This window comes from Lycium barbarum, chromosome 11, assembly GCF_019175385.1.
Source record: "Lycium barbarum isolate Lr01 chromosome 11, ASM1917538v2, whole genome shotgun sequence".
NCBI classification, from domain to species: domain Eukaryota; kingdom Viridiplantae; phylum Streptophyta; class Magnoliopsida; order Solanales; family Solanaceae; genus Lycium; species Lycium barbarum.
The window spans coordinates 116,805,490-116,827,861 of NC_083347.1; the positions used below are offsets into that span (position 1 = coordinate 116,805,490).

The 22,372-nt window shown below is 39.6% G+C and overlaps 1 protein-coding gene across 2 annotated transcripts in view; it reads left to right on the plus strand.

Annotated features, from left to right (window-relative positions):
* Nucleotides 1-923: 923 nt before the first annotated feature.
* LOC132620354 (tyrosyl-DNA phosphodiesterase 1) overlaps nucleotides 924-22,372 on the plus strand; it is a 29,838-nt gene continuing 8,389 nt past the window's right edge. Inside the window, exons 1-12 of one of the 2 annotated variants that reach the window (XM_060335020.1) lie at nucleotides 924-1,148; nucleotides 2,399-2,584; nucleotides 3,554-3,820; nucleotides 3,947-4,111; nucleotides 4,763-4,823; nucleotides 5,225-5,301; nucleotides 5,601-5,858; nucleotides 7,014-7,103; nucleotides 7,788-7,922; nucleotides 8,039-8,188; nucleotides 8,507-8,610; nucleotides 20,428-20,577. In XM_060335020.1, coding sequence (XP_060191003.1) covers nucleotides 1,125-1,148; nucleotides 2,399-2,584; nucleotides 3,554-3,820; nucleotides 3,947-4,111; nucleotides 4,763-4,823; nucleotides 5,225-5,301; nucleotides 5,601-5,858; nucleotides 7,014-7,103; nucleotides 7,788-7,922; nucleotides 8,039-8,188; nucleotides 8,507-8,610; nucleotides 20,428-20,518 — 1,608 coding nt within the window. In that variant the 5' untranslated portion in view covers nucleotides 924-1,124 and the 3' untranslated portion in view covers nucleotides 20,519-20,577. Of the gene's footprint in view, nucleotides 1,149-2,398; nucleotides 2,585-3,553; nucleotides 3,821-3,946; nucleotides 4,112-4,762; nucleotides 4,824-5,224; nucleotides 5,302-5,600; nucleotides 5,859-7,013; nucleotides 7,104-7,787; nucleotides 7,923-8,038; nucleotides 8,189-8,506; nucleotides 8,611-20,427; nucleotides 20,578-22,372 lie in introns of those variants that run through there. The other variant, XM_060335019.1, reaches the window with a different exon arrangement.

The following is a 22,372-nucleotide window of genomic DNA, read 5'->3' on the forward strand; positions in this document are numbered from 1 at the left end:
TACATGAATTTTTGAATTTTTGTTCACAGTTTATGCAAAAGATGAAAGATACTTGTAAGGCTTTAAGTATTAGGTCATTTGTTAAGCAAGTGGCAAGTTTTCTTCTTAAAATAAATATTTATCTTGTAAAGAATGTTAGCAGTTTTCTTCTAAGTTGTTAGTGTGTTTTCAAAGTTTGGTTAATTCTATGTAATTGTGTTTTCCGTTTCTCAATGCATGTACAACATATTGGAATCCGAAAAAATAACACCAGACCTACCATTATAGATTAAAGTATCAAATCGTCTTTGCTCGATATAATACATAAATAAAAAATAGCTAAAGAAATTAAGAATGTCACTGGGTTCAGGTTAGGAAACTTTCTGGTTGGGGGATAAGGCTAGGTGGTAGTGCACGCGTTTGTTTGAGAAACAATTAGGTTACACTTGTTAGCCATTGTAGTTTGTTTTATATGGCTATGATCTGTATATTGAAATTTTGTGGTCATCCAGTTGTTAATATTTTTAGTTGGATGGCTATATATGCAACTTTCCCAAACTTAAATACTCAATCAGCCTCTGCTCTTTTAGCGATCCTGGGCCGGCTCAGACTAGGACTCGAGCTAATCCGACCAACTTGACGGACTTAATTGGAACATAAAGCGGAAGAAATTGAACGGTTTGCTCTTCAAATGGGTTGGTTTAATTTTTGCTCTTCAAAATCGAACTATGCCTATCGATACATAAATACTTTAAGGGCGCGAGACATAGCTTATGAGATATTATGATGTGAAAATATAAATTTATGCCCCGCGAAAAAAATTATTTGCCTTCAGGTTAAAAATTAAAGACCAACACAAAATAGAGGTAAAGTGCAAATGACCCCACAAAGCGACCAACACAAAAATAAAAGAGAGAAAGAAACCCTCTAACTCTATGGAAATGAAATTTAAAAAGTAACGTAAAAATAATAAGTGCACAACAAATAAGAAGAAGAAAAAAAAAAAAAAAAACAGTGCATGCTTGCCCTGTTCTTATACACTTTCACTCAAAAACTCAAAGCCCATTTCTTAATTACCATTTTTAATAAAAAAACCAAACACCCCAAATAAGTTTCTTGGCTTTTCTTTAACACCATATAATTCAATGTCCAGTTCTTCTCAGGTTCAGGTAATTTCTCTATTAGTAGCATTTTCATTCAATTAAATCAATTTATTCTGACCCATTTCATTATAATACTGAATAATTTACTCTAACAAACAAATTTAAAGTTGGCTAAAATTAGTTTTTTTTTTTTTTTTTTTTTTTTTTTTTGTGTTTCTTCTAGTTTTCACATTGATTTTAATGTGTATGATTAAAAAAGATTGGGTTTTTAGTGCCTTTAAGTGATAATTTGGAAGAGTATGAGAAAAATTCAGTCTGTTTTTGTGTGTTTTCTAGTTCTTGCATTGATTGTAATTTGTGTTTGATTATAAAAGATTGGATTTTTGGTACCTCTAAGTGATAATTTGAAAGATAATGAGAAAAATTTCATACCCAAGATTCCATTTCTCTATTAGTAGCATTTGATCAATTCATCCCCAAATTTATACTAAAAAGTTTACTTTAACAAACAACTTTAAAGTTGGCTGAAACGGGAGATTCTCTAAATTGGTATCATATATATATTGAAGGGGAGCCTTGGCGTAACTGGTAAAGTTGCTGCCATGTTACCAGGAGGTCGCGGGTTCGAGCCGTGGAAACAGCCTCTTGCAGAAATGCAAGGTAAGGCTGCGTATAATAGATCCTTGTGGTCCGGCCCTTCCCCGGACCCCGCGCATAGCGGGAGCTTAGTGCACCGGGTATCATATATATATATCAGTAGCATGAGTTTTTTTTTTTTTGTGTGTGTGTGTGTGTGTGTTTATTATAGTTCTTGCATTGCATTTGTGTTTGGTTCAAAAAGGTTGGATTTTTGGTGGCTTTAAGTGATAATTTGGAAGAGGATGAGAAAATTTGAAGTTGGCTAAAACTAGAGATTCTTGAAATTGGTATTAGACATATCAGTAGCGTGAGTTTAGTTTATTTTAGTCTTTTTTTGTGTGTTTTCTAGTTCTTGCATTGATTTTAGTTTGTGTTTGATTCAAAAAGTTTGGATATTTGGTGCCTCTAAGTGATAATTTTAAAGAGAATGAGAAAAGTTCCATTTCTCTATATGTAGCATTTCGATAATCAATTGATTCCCAAATTTATTCCAGCCCATTTCATTATAATACCATATAATTTACTATAGCAAACAAATTTGAAGTGGTCTAAAAGTAGTGATTATCTAAAATGGTATCAAACGTATAAGTAGCATGAGGTTAGTTTATTTTAGTTTTGTTTTTTGGTGTGTTTTTCTTGTTCTTGTATTGATTTTAATTTGTGTTTGGTTAAAAAAGGTTGGATTTTTGGTGCCTTTAAGTGATAATTTGGAAGAGGACGAGAAAAATTCCATACCCAAGATTCTGCTTTCCGAAGGTCCTAATTTGATCGGCCGAAATTGCATTCCAGTTACTGATAAACGGCTCAGCCGCAAGCACATTAGTATCACTGCATCCTCCACTGGCTCTGCTGATGTCGTCGTGGTACTTTTCTGACCTTTTTTCCTGTTTTTCACGTCGTTATTCATGTATATTTTGATTGTTTAAATATATCGATCAATCAATCAACGATGAATCGATCTCAAATTAGTTGGGTCAGCTCTGTCTATTAACTTTTATTTTGTTTGAGTTCAGTATTGGATGAGTCATCCTAGTTAGGAGTGGCGAACGGGCGGGCTGGATCAGAAATGGGCAGGTCGTAAAGGGGTTAAACAAAAACAGAAGAAATATCTGACCATCCGTATTTAGCACGGCTAAAAAATGGGTTAACCGAAAGTTACCAGTTTCAAAAAAAAAAAAGGGGTTAACCGACGGATAATATGGGTATTCATATTATCCATTATTTCAGGAAATAGTCAGGTGAGAACACAAGCTAAAAGCCAAAATAAGCTTAGACTCGCTGAAAGCAAAAACTCATGAAAAATAACAAACAGACAAATGGGTATTGATAATACGGATATCCATATTATCCATCTGTATATCCATTATAGTGGATAATAGCCATGTTTGATCCATTTTTAAACGGTCAGTTATTCAACCCATATTTAGTGGGTTAGATTGGATGGTTACTTGCTTTTTTTACCATTTTGCTAGCCCTAATGCTAATTAATATTTTACATCCATACACGTATGTGATTATTGTGAATTATCCTTTTGTAAGTTGTGGATACTAGGATTCTTGACAATATGCTTGTTTGAGTCTGTAGTTTCAATGATGAATTTTCTGCTAAGTTTCCTAGGCTTGTATACCAAGAGATTGGATGGGTTAGCGGAAGTTCTTGAAAGTTGTGGTGCTTAAATTCATGTATATGTTGCTTGTTAAATGCGTGAGTTCTGTCCACACCTTGTGATATCATTTCAACTTATTTACAGTGTAAAAGGACGTTAATGTCCTTACTTCTTAATTCCTGTTGAATTCTTTTCCTTGGAATAAACACGGGGATTGGATTGTAGGAAGGAACAAATCCAGTTGTTATAAGATCAAATGGTGAGAGAAAAAAGCTTTTGTCCAAAGAAAGGTGGAAAATCGGAAATGGTGATGTCATAGAGTTGATACCCGGGCGTTACCTATTTAAGTATGTTAGCACGGATCCCAAAGATGAAACTTCACCAGCCAACAAACAAAAAAGGCCTTCCAGTGAAGAAAGTGGTACCGACAAAGGTCAGATGCGTGGTAAGAAGAAAGCTCGAGAAGTTTGTCAAGAGGACGCTTCAGAAAAGGTATGGATTTCTTTGTTTCCTCGTTTTGGCTCTGAATATATAGTCTTTTAGCACGTTATTAGAAAAAAATATGTACGGAGAATGTTTCAATCTTGTATACTTATTAAGTATATCTTTTGCATATAGATTATGTTGCACAACAATGGCCAAGAAACAAATAGCTCCACAGAGGCCATCCGTCAGTTTAGAGTTCTCAAGCATAAGTTACCACTCACATTCAGATTGATGAGAGTGCGGGAGTTACCAGCATGGGCAAATACAGAAGCTGTGTCTATTAATGATGTTATTCAGGTAAAGTACACATTAAGATTGTTCAGTGATAGGTTCTGTTTGCATGAGATGGTTCTTGTAGGTGCATTATTGTTCACGAATTAGTAAAGGGGCAAAAGAAGATGTGACGTTAAGTTTGTCTCTGAATTGCCTGAACTGATGCTTCCTCTAGTGAATTCATTATTCTAATCCATTTGTTATCTGATTCTTAAAGTCTTGTATATATTTGTTAATACTTTTCTACATTATAAACTTTATAGGAGCTTTATGGCAACAAAGATTTTAGAGGTTGTTGTCTCCTTATATGGTATCAGACAATTCTCGTCATACAAGCTAGCTTTTGGGGTTGAGTTTCCGAGGTCCAGATCATCCCTGTTCTTGGTTCACCCAATGTTGGGCCTCATGTTTTATTATCCACACTCCAGTGTCTAGCTTTGGGCGTGCAGGGTGTTAGAATGCCTCACATAGGTTGGGGAAACGGGCTGATATCTCTTTATATGCTTTTGAGCAATTTTCACCTCATGTTCTAGCTTTTGGAGTTGAGTTAAAACCAAGGTCCATTTTCCATAAGATAATTGATAAATCCTTCTATATGTGGAGTTGTGGACCTGTAGTTGTTGGATAATGTCTACGTTTTTGTTGCTGCTTGACATGGGTTCCTATTTATCACAGGGGAATGTGCTTGTAGCTATCCTCTCAAATTACATGGTGGATATGGATTGGCTTCTTTCTGGTGAGTTCTGTCATTTTTGCCTTTTCGTTCGTTTCTCTGTTTCTTATTATGTTAACGTTGTCTATCTCTCCTTTTATTTATGCGCTTCGACGTCTTGGGTCGTTCAATGAAGTGGTTCCTTAACTTGCCAATTCTCTCCAAGTTTACTATGCTATTGTAGATGCAACTATCCAGTCTTTTTCCTTTCAGACCGTTCTGGTTGTAATTTTCACTTGTTAACATTACCTCAAAGTACATTTGCATGCAGTCTTATAAATGTCTCTCTTGCATGTATCATATCTCCACTGCTTATTTGTGGTTGTCATTGTTTGTTAGATACTCAGTATAAGTTTGTTTGCTTTTATGAACTAAGTTAATCTTTTTCTGTCTGAAGACTGGTTTCGTGGTCCTTTCTAATGCAGCATGTCCTAATCTTAAACGGATTCCTAATGTTCTCGTCGTTCACGGAGAAGGTGATGGTTCCATGGAGTGCATGAAGGTAAAAAACAGTTACGAGAATCTGATGTTGTTGGAGCTTCTCTTAGATTAAAAGGGATAATTATATGCTTATACTGCTCAAGAAAATAATAGCCAGAAAATGTATAGGTTTTGTATATTAAGTATAAATATACACATAATATACATACTGTATACATAAATATACATACAATAATATACATAATCAATGTATATGTTTTGTATATTTTGGCTAGCACCCGTAATTAATTTCGGCTGACGGGCCAAAAATGAAAAAAGCCCCAGATTAAATTTCTACTTCATTGTCTTCTTCCTTTACAGAGAAGCAAACCTGCGAATTGGATTCTGCACAAACCTTCTTTACCTATTGCATATGGAACACACCATTCGAAAGCCATGCTTCTTGTCTATCCAACAGGAGTTAGAGTTATTGTACATACTGCAAACTTGATCTATGTTGATTGGAATAACAAAAGCCAGGGATTGTGGATGCAAGATTTCCCCTGGAAGGATCAAAACAAATTGAGCAAGGATGGCGGATTTGAAAATGATTTGGTTGATTATCTAAGCGCATTAAAGGTACAGATGAACCCAAACCCAAAACGAAGAATAACTTTCCACTGCATCGAACAACTTTTGATGTTTTAAAATTTACTCCCTCCGTGCACTTTGTTTGTCTTGGTTTGACTCGGCAGTCGGCACAAAGTTTAAGAAAATCCAGAAGAGTTTTGAATCTTGGGGTCCTAAACTAAAGATGTGCATAATGTACCAAAATGCCCTGTGATTCTTGTGGTCTTGAATATTCCATGTACGATGTTGGGTTTAAAGAGTTACTAAATATAGAAAGTGACATTCTTTTTTAAACAGATGAAATAGGAAAGTAAGACAAATAAATTGACACGGAGGGAGTATTTAATTTGAATACATCTAAAAATTTCAGCCATTTTCTTCACATTTGATACAGTAGTTGGGTAATATCACCATCATGTTTCTGCACTTGATTTGTAGGCTTCTTTTTTGATTGACAGACTGACATTGGAAAAACATTATTGGCTTTTCATTAGTTGTCAATCGTCATACTCACGAAAATAGACATAAAAGAGGAAGGCTAGAATTAAACAGCCGTTCATCCACTGTTGTAGACCTTCGTATATAAAGCACCTTTGGGCAGCAAACTGACATTGAAGACATATTATTGACTTTTCATTTGTTCGCCTATCTTCGTGCTCACCATATCTATAGGCTTGCAAAGAGGAATGTGTGAGAATTAACTCTGTTCAATATTGTCTATCTTTTATACAACTTTTTGTGCGAATTGCAATAACTGACTCCCCATTAGAGAGACAGTTGGAACGTAGACCAGGGAAAATCGCTTCAACTATCTGTAGGAAGAGGACACTGTAAAATACACCTCTTTATTTGCAGTGTCCCATGCTTCCAGTTTTGGTTTCTTAACCTTTGCCCAATTTATTTATGAAGTAGTACAATGGTTTGTTTTTTCAATATAGAAATTGGCAATTGTTTCATCCTATATGGAGAGCTATGACTATATGTATCTGTAGATGCTGCAGAACATGCTATTTTAGAGGAAACCCTGCCTTGTTATGCGATAAATCAGGACCAAGAACTTCACATGTTCTTGATGTCTGCATTCTGATGACATTTAGCCTTTTCCCTTCTTATGAATTCACCCTTTTTCCTTGAACTTATTTGTTTCTGTTGAATTCTTTGCAGTGGCCAGAATTTATTGCTAATATACCAGATTTTGGAAGCTGCAAGATCAATTCCTTGTTCTTCAAGAAATTTGATTACAGTAGTGCAACGGTATTTTCTCATCTCTTTTACTGTAATCTTTATATCTGATTTACTTGTATGTCTTACTGGGTACGCCTTATATACCGCTTTTTGGCAACCTTCTCCACAACCAAGAGATCCTTTCGAGGGAGACTAGTTGAAGTACTGAGATAATGAAAAATCATTTCACTTTTTGTCTCCCAAGCTGAAACTCTATCTCCTTTGTGCTCACATTTCACGTGATGACTCAGTATTGAGAAATGTGGTGCCTGAGGTTTTACCGACTCCCAGGACATAATATTCATTTCTTTACTGTCAGCTCTCTTCCTATTTACAGCTCATAGGCAGCCCTCACCACTAAAAAGGGGAAAAAGAAAGGATGAAATTAAAAGCAAAATAGAGCTGACAAACATGGCTTTTCACTGTCACGTTTTAAAACCAGCATGTCTTTCTTTGGCGAAAATATTTGCCTTCACATGCGTGAGAATAGGAAAGGAAGGCCTGTATAACTGAGTATTATCCCCTCTTTCACTATTTATCATGGAGGCTGATTCTGTGGTTAATATTCTTGTATCCATGTTGGGGTGGAGGTGACAAGAAGTATAAATCGTTGCTAGGAATTTCTAAAAAGCTGTGTGGGGGTAACTGTTTATTGTACCATTTAAGGTGCAATGTGATAACATGACCTTGAAGTTGTCATTTCTCCAATTCCAGGTCAGGCTAATTGCATCTGTGCCTGGATATCATTCAGGTCCTAGTTTGAAGAAGTGGGGACATATGAAGTTACGTACTGTTCTTCAGGAATGTACTTTTAGCAAAGAATTTCAGAAGTCTCCTCTTATTTACCAGGTACCCATATCGTTTCGAGTTCCATTCAGCTCCAAGTATTCTTCCACCAGATGTCTCTATTTACACCTGCATTATCAAATATCATTAACATCCTTGCCTGCATTTGCCTCCTGCAGTTCTCCTCCCTAGGCTCTTTAGATGAGAAATGGATGACGGAGTTTGCCACTTCAATGTCAGCTGGAGTTTCAGACGATAAAAAACCTCTGGGCATTGGGGAGCCAATGATAGTATGGCCCAATGTAGAAGACGTTAGATGTTCTTTGGAGGTAATATTGAACAAATCCTATTAGACTATTAGTGGCATCACTAACCTGAATATAGATGCCAAACATAAGTTATGTTGCCCCTTTAATTCTTTTGGTTTCTTGATATCTTGACTTACAATCATACCTTATAAGCTTGTCTTTCTTATTCAGTTGAAAATTGCAATAGATGTGATTGGTACCTGACAAGTTAAAGCGAAATTTCTAGTGCATGCCCTTATTTACTTTGCTATTTGATACTTGCTGATCTTCATAAGTGAATTCTAACTCCTTTCATTTACTGATCATGAATTTTAGTGGTATCTTTGCTTCATCTTCTAGGGATATGCAGCTGGAAATGCCGTTCCCAGCCCCTTAAAGAACGTGGAGAAAGAATTTCTGAAGAAGTATTGGGCTAGATGGAAAGCTAGCCACACTGGTCGTTGGTATTGTATCTTTATGAACTTTTGAATTTTCTGAATGTTAGTTTCAATTTAATATTCTGGAATCCTTTGAAACCCTGTGCATTTCTCTCTTAAATTCCTAAACCTATGGATGCCTCCTTAAACACATTTACCTCTAGAGTTTTGCAATTAGAGCACTGTGGACTGTTACTGAAGTAATCACTTACATGTCAGAATCATAGAAAATCAGGCATAGTCATGTTAAGTAATAACATACTTGAATTATGACACGAGTTCTCTTCTTTTTTCTTTTTAATGACCTGGTCTAAGGTTTTCAGGCTCGCCAAATGTGAAGAAATTGATTGCCCAATACCATATAAGGAGACAAACGACCTATTCCTCCACAAATGTGGGACAGTTAACACCTCCCTCCCATAAATAACCACCCTCCCCCCCCTCTAAGCCTGCTAATTAGAGCGCGGAAAACAGAAATGGGGGCCGAACATTGGGGCACACAATAACAGAAATATGTCTGGCTCTGATACCACTTTCTCCAGAAGAAGAAGATAGAAAAAATGTTTTCAGAAAGGAAACAACCCTTCGTTCTTTTCTAAACTGGAATAGAAAGTGAAAGAACTTTTAGACAATAAAGAGAATATTTTCAAGATTAGAGACTCAAACTCTTGGTTTTGATATGGTATGAAGAAATGGATCTTGAGCTTGACTCAGCCCCACAAGCTAACTCATGAGGTGAGGATTTCCCAAAGCCATATAAGGAGACAAACATCCCATCCCTCCACCAGTGTTCCACACCGAACACGAAACATCTTACACTAGTCATTAAGAGCACATTTTAATTAATTGGATACGTTTTTCATACCTTGGTATGAGTCATCACATTTGGTAGCGGAATAGTTGATTAGAGTGAAGTGGGTACAAAAATTGGAGATCAGGGTTCAAATCTCATTAGAAACAAAAACACTAGGTGATTACTTTCTATTTTTCCGAGTTTTTGTGGCTAGAGTTATCCAATACATGTGCTGGTGGGGGATAGCAGGTACCCGCTGGAATAGTCGAGATGCGCGCAAGCTGGTCACCACCATAATCAAAACAAAAAAATAGTTAATTAGAATGTCAAGGTGATTGGACTGTATTCCGTTAATTCTGATGGTAGTTTTTAATAGCCGGCACATCTGGTGAGTCATCCTTCTTTCCTACTTAGAGAGCCCACGTGAGGGAGGATTCTCAGTGGCAGAACAACTTCAACAAGCTTCTCACACAACCTAGGTTTCCTGAAATTCACTGAAACAGCTGCTGCTCAGATCTATACAAGTGCAGTTTGACTTTTCACATAATGCTCTATTTAGTACTCATTGCTTTTGAGATTGAATCTTTAGAACCATGTGCTTAAGAGGGCGAGGACCTGTAAGAACAACAACATACCCAGTGTGATCCCACAAGTAGGATGTACGCAAACCTTACCCCTACCCTTTGAGGGGTAGGGATAAAAGCAGGGACCTTCCTAGCCTTAATTCTTCCCCCGTTCTGCAATAGTGATCCGTCATTGGCAGAAGCAATTTCACGATGGCATATCTGACCAAGTTCAATCAGGACTATATGTTGCAGTGATAAACTAAACCTGTGACGAAAGTTTCACCTTCAGAATGTCCCAGAATTTGAATTACTGATCACGTAAACCTTATGAACATCTTAATTGGACCTTCCCTGAAAAAATAAGCTTTCCTGCTATAGCCCACATATGACCCTTGTATCATGTACTAAGTAGCTAAGTTGTACTCTGATTATAGTCATGATTGTAATAGACAAATTAGTAAGAGCCTGTTTGGATTGGCTTATAAGTTGCTTATAAGCTGTTTTCAGCTTTTTTAAGTGTTTGGCTGGCCAGCTTAAAGTCATTTTGTGCTTAAAATAAGCTCAAAAAAATAATTGGGCCCATTTGACTTAGCTTATCTAAAGCAGCTAAGTTAGACTACCCCAACTTATTTTTTTTAGCTTATAAGCTGTTTGCAGCTTATAGGCATAAGCCCATCCAAACAGGCTCTAAATTCATAGTCTTATAGATATAAAAAGGGGAGAGAAGATTGCACAATCACAATGACCTATAGACTTCTTTTTGTGTCTACCAGGAGCATGTACAATGCAGCCGCATATTTTTGAACAAACTGGAGATGTTCTCAAACCTAAAAAATTGTCAAACTGTTTTTGGGGCCTCAATTAATACAATTTCACGTCAAAGAAAACTAGTTACAAGAAATCTTGGAATGAAGACTTGGTAGTAGTAATTGATCCTGTTCATGTTCTACGTTATTGGTTAGATGAATGTCTTGTCTTGGTTTGTATAATGAAAAAAGTAGGTGGGAGCAAAGTGGTGGCAGTGGAAGGCTGTGCGACTAGCGTAACCTTTCTAAAGCTTGTTTCTGTAGGGTTTCTAGTGGTTAAGAGTCGAACCTTATGCATGCTGTTGTCTGATAAAAAAGAGCTTATGCATTCAGTTGCCACTTTTTATCCTACTTTGGTTGTATGCTCGGCGAATACATTGCTAGGCAACTATAGTAAACTCATACAATATATTCTGATAGATTGATGTGGTAAGTGTTCTATGTTTTGAGTTCCATAACAATGTATAAAGGAGGCTCATTGTGAAGCTGATGTATGATTATTGTGATAACGCTCAAATTACACCTATTAATGGTATAACGCAGACGTTGTCAAATATAGTAACCCAACAAGGTTGGAGTCGAATCCCACAGGGAATATGGTGTGAAAAGGTTACTAAAGTCGTAGGATGCTGAGTTCTAGGTCTAATGTCTTAATCCGATGATTTTGGTAAAAGTTGGTTGATCTATAACTAATTGCTGTCTACTTGCTTTGGTGGAAATTTATGGTAAAAGAAACTAAGGTTGTGTCCCCGTTAGATAGGGTGTATGATCATGGGTATTGATCTTGATATACTTATAATGGATCATTATATGAATGCACTTAATCTCTATGTGAATCTCTACTATTTCCCAATAAATAAAGATTATGTCTTTCTATGATTTTCCCAAATATAAGAAAGTAACCATGAAGAACGATTAATCATGCCAAGTAAATTCTCCTTATTCCTAAGTGAATTTATTAAACAAAGTTTAAAGCTTTGAGTCCTTGTTAGTTATTCTTACCAACCCTAATTATTTTCCCAAATAAATCAAGGTTTATGGCTTTAATCAATGTTTGCAACCATTAATTATGAATGAAGAATGAAGAATAACTAAACCCTAATAATCCATTATGTGTATATCATTCACAAACTCAATCACAAAACACCCATCATTGGGTTCACAACCCTAGTAAGGTAATTTAGCTACTCATGACAGAGAACAAGAAATAAGAAATTGAAGAATTCATAATTGCTTAGTTTGGAAGAAAAGAGGAATTGATAATACTTGAATTGATGTTTGAATCTTAAAAAACTAGAGAGTATTTAATGTTCTAAGTCAAGAGACAAAAATATAATAACTGATAACTAATAAAAACCCTACAATGACTATTTATAGGTTTTGAAAACATAAAAGTTACAGATTTGCACTTTGGTCCCGTCGACACGAAATACGGTCCGTAAAGTGAAATACGGACCATAAATCAGTTTACGACCCAGTCGTCCTTCCAGTTGTGAGCAACTTCCATCTTTCGAAATACGGACCGTAAAGTGGTTTACGGCTCGTAAACCGCCCGATCGTCTTTCAACTTCCAAAACTCAGACTTTCTGCCAAATGCTCGAATGGTTAATTACGTGTTGAAATACGGACCGTAAATTGAAATACGGTCCGTAAACTGAGTCCGTAAATCACCATGTTCTCAGCCTGCCTTTCTGGTTCTGCTATCTTTTAATACGACCATGGAATACGGCCCGTATTGTAGAATACGGACCGTAAACTGAGTTTACGCCCACTTCTGTGCTTCCAACTGCTTTCATTCCAAATCTGCTCTGTTTCCTGAAAAACACTAAAAACCACGTAAAATCACATAGACTTGCTTAAAAACAAGTAAAACTTATAGCAGATAAGCATCGATTTGTGGCGTAAAATCACGCCACATCAATACCCCCAACTTAAAGTCTTTGCTTGTCCTCAAGCAAGCCATACAAAACGACGACTCAATCTAACACCTAGATATCATAGAATAACAATGTCTACATTGGTTTTGACTCCGAACCACCGGCATGCATGTTTTTCTTCAAAGGACCACCCCAATCTTCTATTTCAAAGCAATATGCACAACTCAAGAACGCTACGACTAACAATGAAGCTTCAATGCATGACATTACATTATCGAACATATTATGATGCACACAAACGCTACTTTAGGCGGTCACTTTATATTGCTCAATTCTCATCCTTATGCCCTCACATAGACCAAAGAATGTCCCAATACACATATATACAACAAGAATGGGACGAAGATGAAAGAGAAGAGAAAACACTCACACTCACAAAGAAATTCACATCTACACATGCAAATACCATAGGCTTGCCCTTATTTTCTACGTTCTCATCCTAGGCTCGTTCGGTTGTGATCACATTAGGACTTGTTTCGGCTTGTAATGTAGGCTTAGGGACGGGTAGGATACTTTTTGGATATTAGTGACTCACCCTCCTTGACACTACAACATCTCTTTACCTTGATTCGCCTCTTTTCTTTCCAACCCCTTTATTTTCTTTCAAGTTTTCGACCTCGATGTGGTTTTATTCCTATCCAACTAGCAATTCTTTTTGTGTTTCAATTTTCTGATTTTTTATTTTTTATTTTTATATATATGCAACTACCACATTGACTCTCTACTAGCAAACTCCACCACCCCCAACTCATGTTTTTAACATCTACTTCACATTTAATTCACCCCTACTTAGGCGTTTTGCCTCATCTATCTAGTAGCATCAAGGAGGGAACGGGTGCGAAGATGGATAAATTTCACAACGGGTGAGGTCTCGTTCGGCTAGCCAAGAAAAAGGGTCAAAAAGCTCAAAAGGGAAACTAGTGATATTTTCAGCTTTTGGTAAGGCTTATTTAGGCAAAATAAGTAAGTTCTGGATTACACATGGTTAAACAGAATTAAACTAACAACTCACACACACATTGGCATAAGGACAATTATTTTTACACTTGTGACCTCCTAAATAGTCATCTATCACACACAATACCCCAATAATTACAATGGCATATAAAGAATCAATCATGTCAACCAATAATTGTTCTAAGTATGCATTTTTCAAATTTCGAGGGGTCCCAAATTTCCCACAAACCATAACACATGCCATCAGTTACAAAATAACACCAAATAAGTCAAAATTATTCTACTCAACCTAAGCAACATCCTAAACATGCCAGTTTCAACAAGATAAACCCCCCTCAGGAAAAGAACTCTGGCAAAGAAAAGCCGAGGGGTTTCCTAAACATATATTTACACTACACTACTAACAACTAAAGAATCAAGCACTGTCTCAGTGCTGCACTTATGAGAACGAGGGAAAAGAAATGGTACCTTGGTGCTGTGAGCAACTCAGGACTGGCCCGCCGCATCCGGCGGTTGACTTGTGGACTCTCCTGGTTGGCGCTGTGGCTCAACCAATGACTGAAAGATCGCCTGCTGCAGTTCCTTCTTTTCTGTCTTCTTTAATCTCCTGTCCAACTCTTCTGGGTCCTCAGATGGCTCACGTACTCTCTTTCCTGTACCGCGAACAGAGGGTTCGGCATCCTCCGCCTCCTCCTCAGAATCCAGCAGATCCAGCACCTTAAACGTAGTAGGCAAAATGGCACGTGGTGCGGCTACCATACCTTGCACTTGAGTGCTTCAAACTCCTTTTTCAGCTTCTCCAACTCACTCCTCAATGAACTAGACTCCCCACCGGGTGTGGTCTGCTCTCGAGTTAATAATTTCGCCTCAAAGCTGTCTAGTCTAGCCTAGCCTGATACACTTCGTGCTTTTTCTCAAACTCAGCATGTATTTCTATGGTCGCCTCAGTAACCAACTGTTGCACTATTCTCACCACTTTCGGCTTAAATTGTTGCAATATTTTTTCTACTTGCCTTTTAGTCCTCACCGCTTTGACTGCAATCTGGCTGTAGTTAACATGGCTGAAGCGCAGCAACTCCAGCTTTCGATCAACAGGCTCAGCTGTCGCAGCGGTAGTGGCAGACCCCGAAGGAGGGCCCCGTGTGGCCAGAGGTGGTGGTGGAGGTCTTGCCTCAGAAACACCCAGTGTGGCTGCAAAAGCCTGTGTATTGATAGTATCTGGAAAAGCCTGTTGCACATCTCAGTTTCACATTGTTTTTGGGGATTCGGTTACTCAGACTTCACCCATTTTCTACCAATTTTTCATAATTCCCGCAAGAGTCCAGCTATTGGTGGGCAGACCAAAACTTCAAAATTTTGTGTTTAAAGTATGGAATGCCCTTCAACCCATTTGGGTTTTATTAACAAATTCCCACGAGAATTGAAAGAATTTAACACATCTATCCCCTTACAAGATCATTAACCGAGGTAAGTAGACCCTTAATCTCACAAAACCTAGCCTAATCAAATACTTACCATCAAGTTTACAGTCACTGCTGGAAAATAAGAGTAGAGAATGTCAATCATACCTTTTTATTATGACCCAACAGATGGAAATCAGCAAAACTTGGAGAACACAACTTCAATCACAACCAACTTTAAACCTAGGGCAGAGGGGATACGAATTTTGGGAAGAGTGGGTTTGTTTTTGGGTGTGAGTTGTGTATTTATGGGGTTTAGAAAGATGGAAGATGATGGGTTTATGGTGGGAATCGTGGGGGTTGAGGGGAGTTAAGGAGGATCGTTACTGGAGGGAAGTTTAAAAGAGGGAGAAGTTTATGGGGTGAGGTGCTCTGCCCGTTGATTTAAATCGCGATCTATTTAATTTTTTTTTTGTTTCTAAATACGGTCTGTAAAGTGATTTACGACCCGTATTTAGAGATATTGGTGTGGGCAGTACACTGTATGTCTCATGATAGTTTACGATTCAGGTTTACGGATTGTATTGTGAAATACGGTCCGTCCTCCATGGTCGTAAACTATCATGTTACATTACAGTGCTTACTGTTTTGTGACATTGTTAAATACGCCCTGGTTTATGAGCCGTATTGTGGAATACGGTCCATAAACTGCAGGCGTATTTTACAATGCTACGAGACAGTTTCTTACAACTGAACTTACCTGCTTTTCAGCAATATTTTCTGCAATATATTCCTGCACCAAAATAACCATTACCCTATATGTAATAAAAAACAAACTAAAAGATAAACATTACACTTGGGTTGCCTTCCAAGAAGCGCTTGATTTAACGTCGCGGCACGACGGTGGGGACCATTCACTCCTTATCTTGGTACACCAGATCATTGTTCGTTCCGAGGTGCTTCAACCTGTAGTGATCGACAATCCTATCCTCCGAAACCATTCCGTGATAGTGCTTCAATCTCTGCCCATTCACCTTAAATGTCCGAGTACCATCTCCGGACTTTAACTCAATTGCTCCATGGGGTGAAACACCTACCACCTCAAACAAACCTGACCACCTTGATTTAAGCTTACCAGGCAGCAACTTCAACCGAGAGTTAAACAGCAATACAGGATCACCCTTGTAGAACTCTCGCTTCAGGATCTTCTTGTCATGGTATTGCTTCATCCTTTCTTTATAAAGTGCTGCACTTTCATATGCCTGGTACCGAAATTCATCCATCTCATTTAGTTGAAACAACCTGAGCTTGGTTGCTTCCTCCCAATCCATATTCAGTTTCTTCAGCGCCCACATAGCCTTGTGCTCAAGTTCAACCGGCAAGTGACAAGCTTTTCCGAATACAAGCTTGAAGGGTGAAGTCCCAATCGGAGTCTTGAAAGCAGTCCGGTATGCCCACAGAGCATCATCGAGCTTGCGGGCCCAATCAGTTCTATTTGCATTCACTGTTTTCGCTAGAATACTCTTGATCTCCTTGTTGGACACTTCAACCTGTCCATTTGTCTGAGGGTGATAAGGTGTTGCCACCCTATGTTTTACACCATATTTCTCCATCAGTCCCGCGAAAGCTCTATTACAAAAGTGGGATCCACCATCGCTGATTATAGCCCTCGGAGTACCAAAACGAGTAAATATGTTCTTTTTGAGGAAACCCATAACACTCTTGGCCTCATTATTAGGTAAAGCCACCGCTTCTACCCATTTTGACACATAGTCCACAGCTACCAAGATGTATTTCATGCCACCCGAACTCACAAAGGGTCCCATAAAGTCAATCCCCCCAGACATCGAACACTTCTACCTCCATAACAAAATTCATAGGCATCTCTTGCCTTCTGCCGATATTCCCTTGCCTCTGACATTGATCACAGGATCGCACCAATAGATTAGCATCATGAAAAATAGTCGGCCAGTAATAGCCGCACTCAAGTACCTTAGCCGCAGTTCGGTTTCCGCTATGATGACCCCCAACAGGAGAGTCATGGCACGCCTTTAGAATCGCCATCACTTCACTTTCCGGAACACAACGCCGAATGATGTTGTCAGCGCATGTTCGGAACAAATAAGGCTCGTCCCAATAGTACTGCCGAGCATCCCGCAAGAATTTCTTCTTTTGGTAGGCTTTGATATCTTCTGGAACTATGCCTGTTACTAAATAATTGGCAATGTCAGCATACCACGGTGCCACCTTATTTGACACAGCCAACACCCTCTCATCCGGAAAAGCATCATCTATATCAAGCTCATCAGAAGGTCTCCCAGCCTCTTCAAGCCGAGAGAGATGGTCAGCAACCTGGTTTTCAGTACCCTTGCGGTCCTTCACCTCAAAATCAAACTCTTGCAGCAATAGCACCCATCTGATCAGTCGCGGCTTTGCTTCCTTCTTTGCCATGAGGTATCTCAAGGCTGCATGATCAGTGTAAACCACTACTTTGGACCCCAACAAGTAGGCCCGAAATTTCTCAAAAGCAAACACAATGGCAAGCAGCTCTTGCTCCGTCACTGTGTAATTCATCTGGGCAGCATTCAGTGTTCTGCTCGCATAATAGATTGGGTGCATAATTGTATTGTGCCTCTGCCCAAGCACAGCACCTATTGCAAAACCACTAGCATCACACATCAGTTCAAATGGCAGGGACCAGTCAGGAGCAACAATAATAGGAGCCGTAGTGAGACGCTCTTTTAACTCCTCAAATGCCTTCTGGCACTTATCATCAAACACAAATTTAGCCTTTTTTTCAAGAAGCTTGCACATTAGGTTAGCAATCTTGGAGAAATCTTTGATGAAGCGCCTGTAGAACCCAGCATGTCCCAAGAAACTTCGGACACCTTTGACCGAGATAGGTGGTGGAAGTTTCGCAATCACATCAATTTTCGCTTGATCGACCTCGATGCCGTTTTCAGAGATTTTGTGACTGAGGACGATTCCTTCCTTTACCATAAAATGGCACTTTTCCCAATTTAGCACCAGATTGGTCTCCTCACACCTTTTTAGCACTTGACCCAGATGGCCAAGACAATCTTCAAATGAATTACCCATCACAGAAAAGTCATCCATGAACACTTCCAAGAAATCCTCTACCATGTCAGAGAAGATTGACATCATGTACCTCTGAAAAGTGGCTGGTGCATTACACAAACCAAAAGGCATCCGGCTGAATGCAAATGTCCCATAAGGACAAATAAAAGTGGTCTTCTCCTGATCCTCCAAAGCAATGTTGATCTGATTGTAGCCCGAATAACCATCAAGGAAACAATAGTAGGAACGCCCTGCTAGCCTATCAAGCATCTGATCAATGAAGGGCATAGGGAAATGGTCCTTGCAAGTGGTCGTGTTGAGCTTGCGATAGTCCATGCAAACTCTCCATCCGGTGACAGTTCTGGTCGGGATCAACTCATTCTTTGCATTCGGCACAACAGTAATGCCGCCCTTCTTAGGAACACATTGGACTGGGCTTACCCATTTACTATCGGCAATTGGGTAAACCACGCCCGCATCCAACCATTTGATGATCTCTTTCTTGACGACCTCTTGCATATTCTCGTTTAGTCGCCTCTGATGCTCTACACTCGGTTTGCTACCCTCCTCCAACTAAATTTTGTGCTCACAGATCCCAGATGGAATACCTCGAATGTCTGCTATGGTCCAACCAATAGCACGCCTGTACTCCCTCAACACCTCCAAAAGCTGTAAAATCTACTCCTCAGTCAATAGGGCTGAAATAATCACATGTAATGTATTGTCTGGACCAAGGAACTCATATTTCAGACGTGATGGTTCAGATGTGATGGGAGCTGCTTCAGCTCCAACTTAGGCAGCTCAATGATCGAAAGCTTTGCTGGAGGAGTAGTTCTATTTTCCAGATCAAGATTTAGCTTCTTTGGGTGGTATGAGTATGAGCCCAATCCAACAAGTGAATTAACTGTCTCCACATAGCCTTCCGTGTCTTTAGCATCAAAATTAATAAGAATACCAGCTAGAGCTTCACCAAACTTTCTTCTTCCATCTTGAACTCCACTGCTTCATCAACAACATCAAATGAATCAATTACCGAAATACTCTCGTAAACACTTGGTAACTTCATCCTTTTGCTAGCCTGAAAAGTCACTTCTTCATTGTTGACTCGGAACTTGATTTCATTTTTCTCCGAATCCATCAGAGCCCTCCCTGTAGCAAGGAAAGGTCTCCCCAGAATGATAGGAATGTCCCGATCAATCACCTTCTCAGCAGCCCCCTGGATTGTTTTACCACTCCTAGTAGTGATGGCAAACTTCCCACAAACCGTAACACATCACCCCATAAACTTCTCCCTCTTCCAAAAAAATTAAATAGATCGCGATTTAAATCAACGAGCAGAGCACCTCACCCCATAAACTTCTCCCTCTTTTAAACTTCCCTCCAGTAACGATCCTCCTTAACTCCCCTCAACCCCCACGATTCCCACCATAAACCCATCATCTTCCATCTTTCTAAACCCCATAAATACACAACTCACACCCAAAAACAAACCCACTCTTCTCAAAATTCGTATCCCTTCTGCCCTAGGTTTAAAGTTGGTTGTGATTGAAGTTGTGTTCTCCAAGTTTTGCTGATTTTCATCTGTTGGGTCATAATAAAAAGGTATGATTGACATTCTCTACTCTTATTTTCCAGCAGTGACTGTAAACTTGATGGTAAGTATTTGATTAGGCTAGGTTTTGTGAGATTAAGGGTCTACTTACCTCGGTTAATGATCTTGTGAGGGGATAGATGTGTTAAATTCTTTCAATTCTCGTGGGAATTTGTTAATAAAACCCAAATGGGTTGGAGGGAATTCCATACTTTAAACACAAAATTTTGAAGTTTTGGTCTGCCCACCAATAGCTTGACTCTTGCGGGAATTATGAAAAATTGGTAGAAAATGGGTGAAGTCTGAGTAACCGAATCCCCAAAAACAATGTGAAACTGAGATGTGCAACGAAATCTTGACATCAAAATATGTCTCTGTCTGTGATGCGAAACATGACTATACTTTACGGACCGTATTTCAGTTTACGGTCCGTATTTAAGCATGTCACGAATGGACAGAATGTTCTTCAAAGAACTGAGCATTTTACGATCGTACTTCACGGACCGTATTTCAGTTTACGGTCCGTATTTAAGCATGTCATGAAGGGACAGAATATTCCCCAAGAAACTGCTCAGTTTACGATCGTACTTTACGGACCGTAAACTGCCGTCTTTTGAGTTTACGATCACAGACAGAACACAGATTTTGTGCACAATCAAGTTGTCTTATCTTTGATCTGATGTTTCATGGTAACTAATATGATGTGTCGTTTGCAGGAATGGGTCAGAAAAGGAATGCAAAGAAAGCGGGGGCCAAAAGCACTGGCACAAGAAAGAAAGCGCGCCCGGATTCGAGGCTGATAGATGAACCCTCCAATTCGGAAGGGGAACAATCAGGATCCGAGTGTGCGGAGGTTATATCGCCACCAAAGGTCAGGGGGCCCCCACACAAGGCCATCACAGCCCCCACCTATGACCCCGTCCAAGTCTGCGTCGCAAGCCTCCCAGTCTGAAGAGGGGGATTCTAACGCGGAAGCATCAAGCAGGGGGGCAGCCACTCAAACAGATCCGGAGAGTGACTCAGCAGGGCCTAGTGATCCGGATGATGGTACGCTGCCAAAGGGTCGTAAACTGGCCGTCAGGACCAAACGGCTGGAGGAAGAAAAACTTCGGTTCTCGGTCAAAGGGTCAAAGAAATTGTATGACCAATGGATGGCCGGGACAGCCGCCGCGGAAAATATTTGAAGAACGGCGACTGATTTTCGATGGTATCTCGGCTCATCCACAGCTGGATGATACCATCAAAGGGTACAAGCTGGATGTGTTCACTCATGAGCCGGGAGAGTGTGCTCCGCACATTGTGCGGGAGTTCTATGCATCATATGGGGCGGTATTGATGTCGATGAAGAAGCCGAGTCGTGCTTGGCATGAGATACCCATGCTGGAGAATGTGACAGTCCGGAACTCACTGGTTGACATTTCCTCAAAAGCTATCAACAGAGAGCTGTTTGGTGATGATTTTGTGGCTCCTAATGATCTGAGCCTTTTCCTAGACAAACGAGACAGGAAAGACAAGAAATCTGTGAGGGAATGGACTGCTGCAATTATCACATCTGAGCCATATGAGCAAAAATGGACTAATGATGGAAAAATCAAGATTACTAAAAGTTGTTTGTCCACAGAGGCTAAATTTTGGTGGACGTTGCTTCGGTGCAGGATCACTCCAACCCAGGCAGATAATACCCTCTCCACCAGTCAGGCGGTCACTATTGCCTCATTGATGTCCAGGTACCCGATGAATATTGGGGAGCTCATAGCTGAGGAGCTGCATGTGCGGGCACACAAGCCCAACCAGAACATGGTATTTCCGTGTCTTATCACGGAATTGTGTAGACAGGCAAGGATATTTCAGCTTCAAGACTGGGACGGTACCATCACAGCTGCTCGTGTGGGGGATTGGAGGAAGAATAAGGTGAAAAGCAAGAAGGACCAAGTGGCAGATCAGTCCGGTGATGACGACGACACTCAGCTAGAGTTGAGTCCAAGCCGTGCTTATGGGACTGATCCAGTAGAGTCCGAGTTTGGTGCTGCCACTATTGGGATTGATGCTCCCACGACAGGTGTTCCAGATACTGTCGATACACAGGCTTTTGCAGCCACACTGGTTGTTTCTGAGGCAAGACCTCCACCACCACCTCCGGCCACACAGGGCCCTCCTTCGGGGTCTGCCACTGCCGCTGCGACAGCTGAGCCTGTTGATCCAGAGCTGGAGTTGCTGCGCTTCAGTCATGTTAACTACTCCACATTTAATTCACCCCCAACTTAGGCATTTTGCCTCATCTATCTAGTAGCATCAAGGAGGGAACGGGTGCGAAGATGGATAAATTGCACAACGGGTGAGATTTCATTCGGCTAGCCAAAAAAAAGGTCAAAAGGCTCAAAAAGGGAAACTAGTGATACTTTCAGCTTTTGGTACGGCTTAATTAGGCAAAGTGATTATTTACACAAAGAAAGCCTAAGATCATTTCACAACCAAACTAACTGTCGAATCTCAAACAAGATCAACCAGGCAAGTTCTAGATTATACATGCTTAAACAAAATTAAACTAACAACTCACACACATTGGCATAAGGACAATTATTTGTACACTTGTGACCTCCTAAGTAGTCATTTATCACACACAATACCCCTAATAATTACAATGTCATATAAAGAATCAAT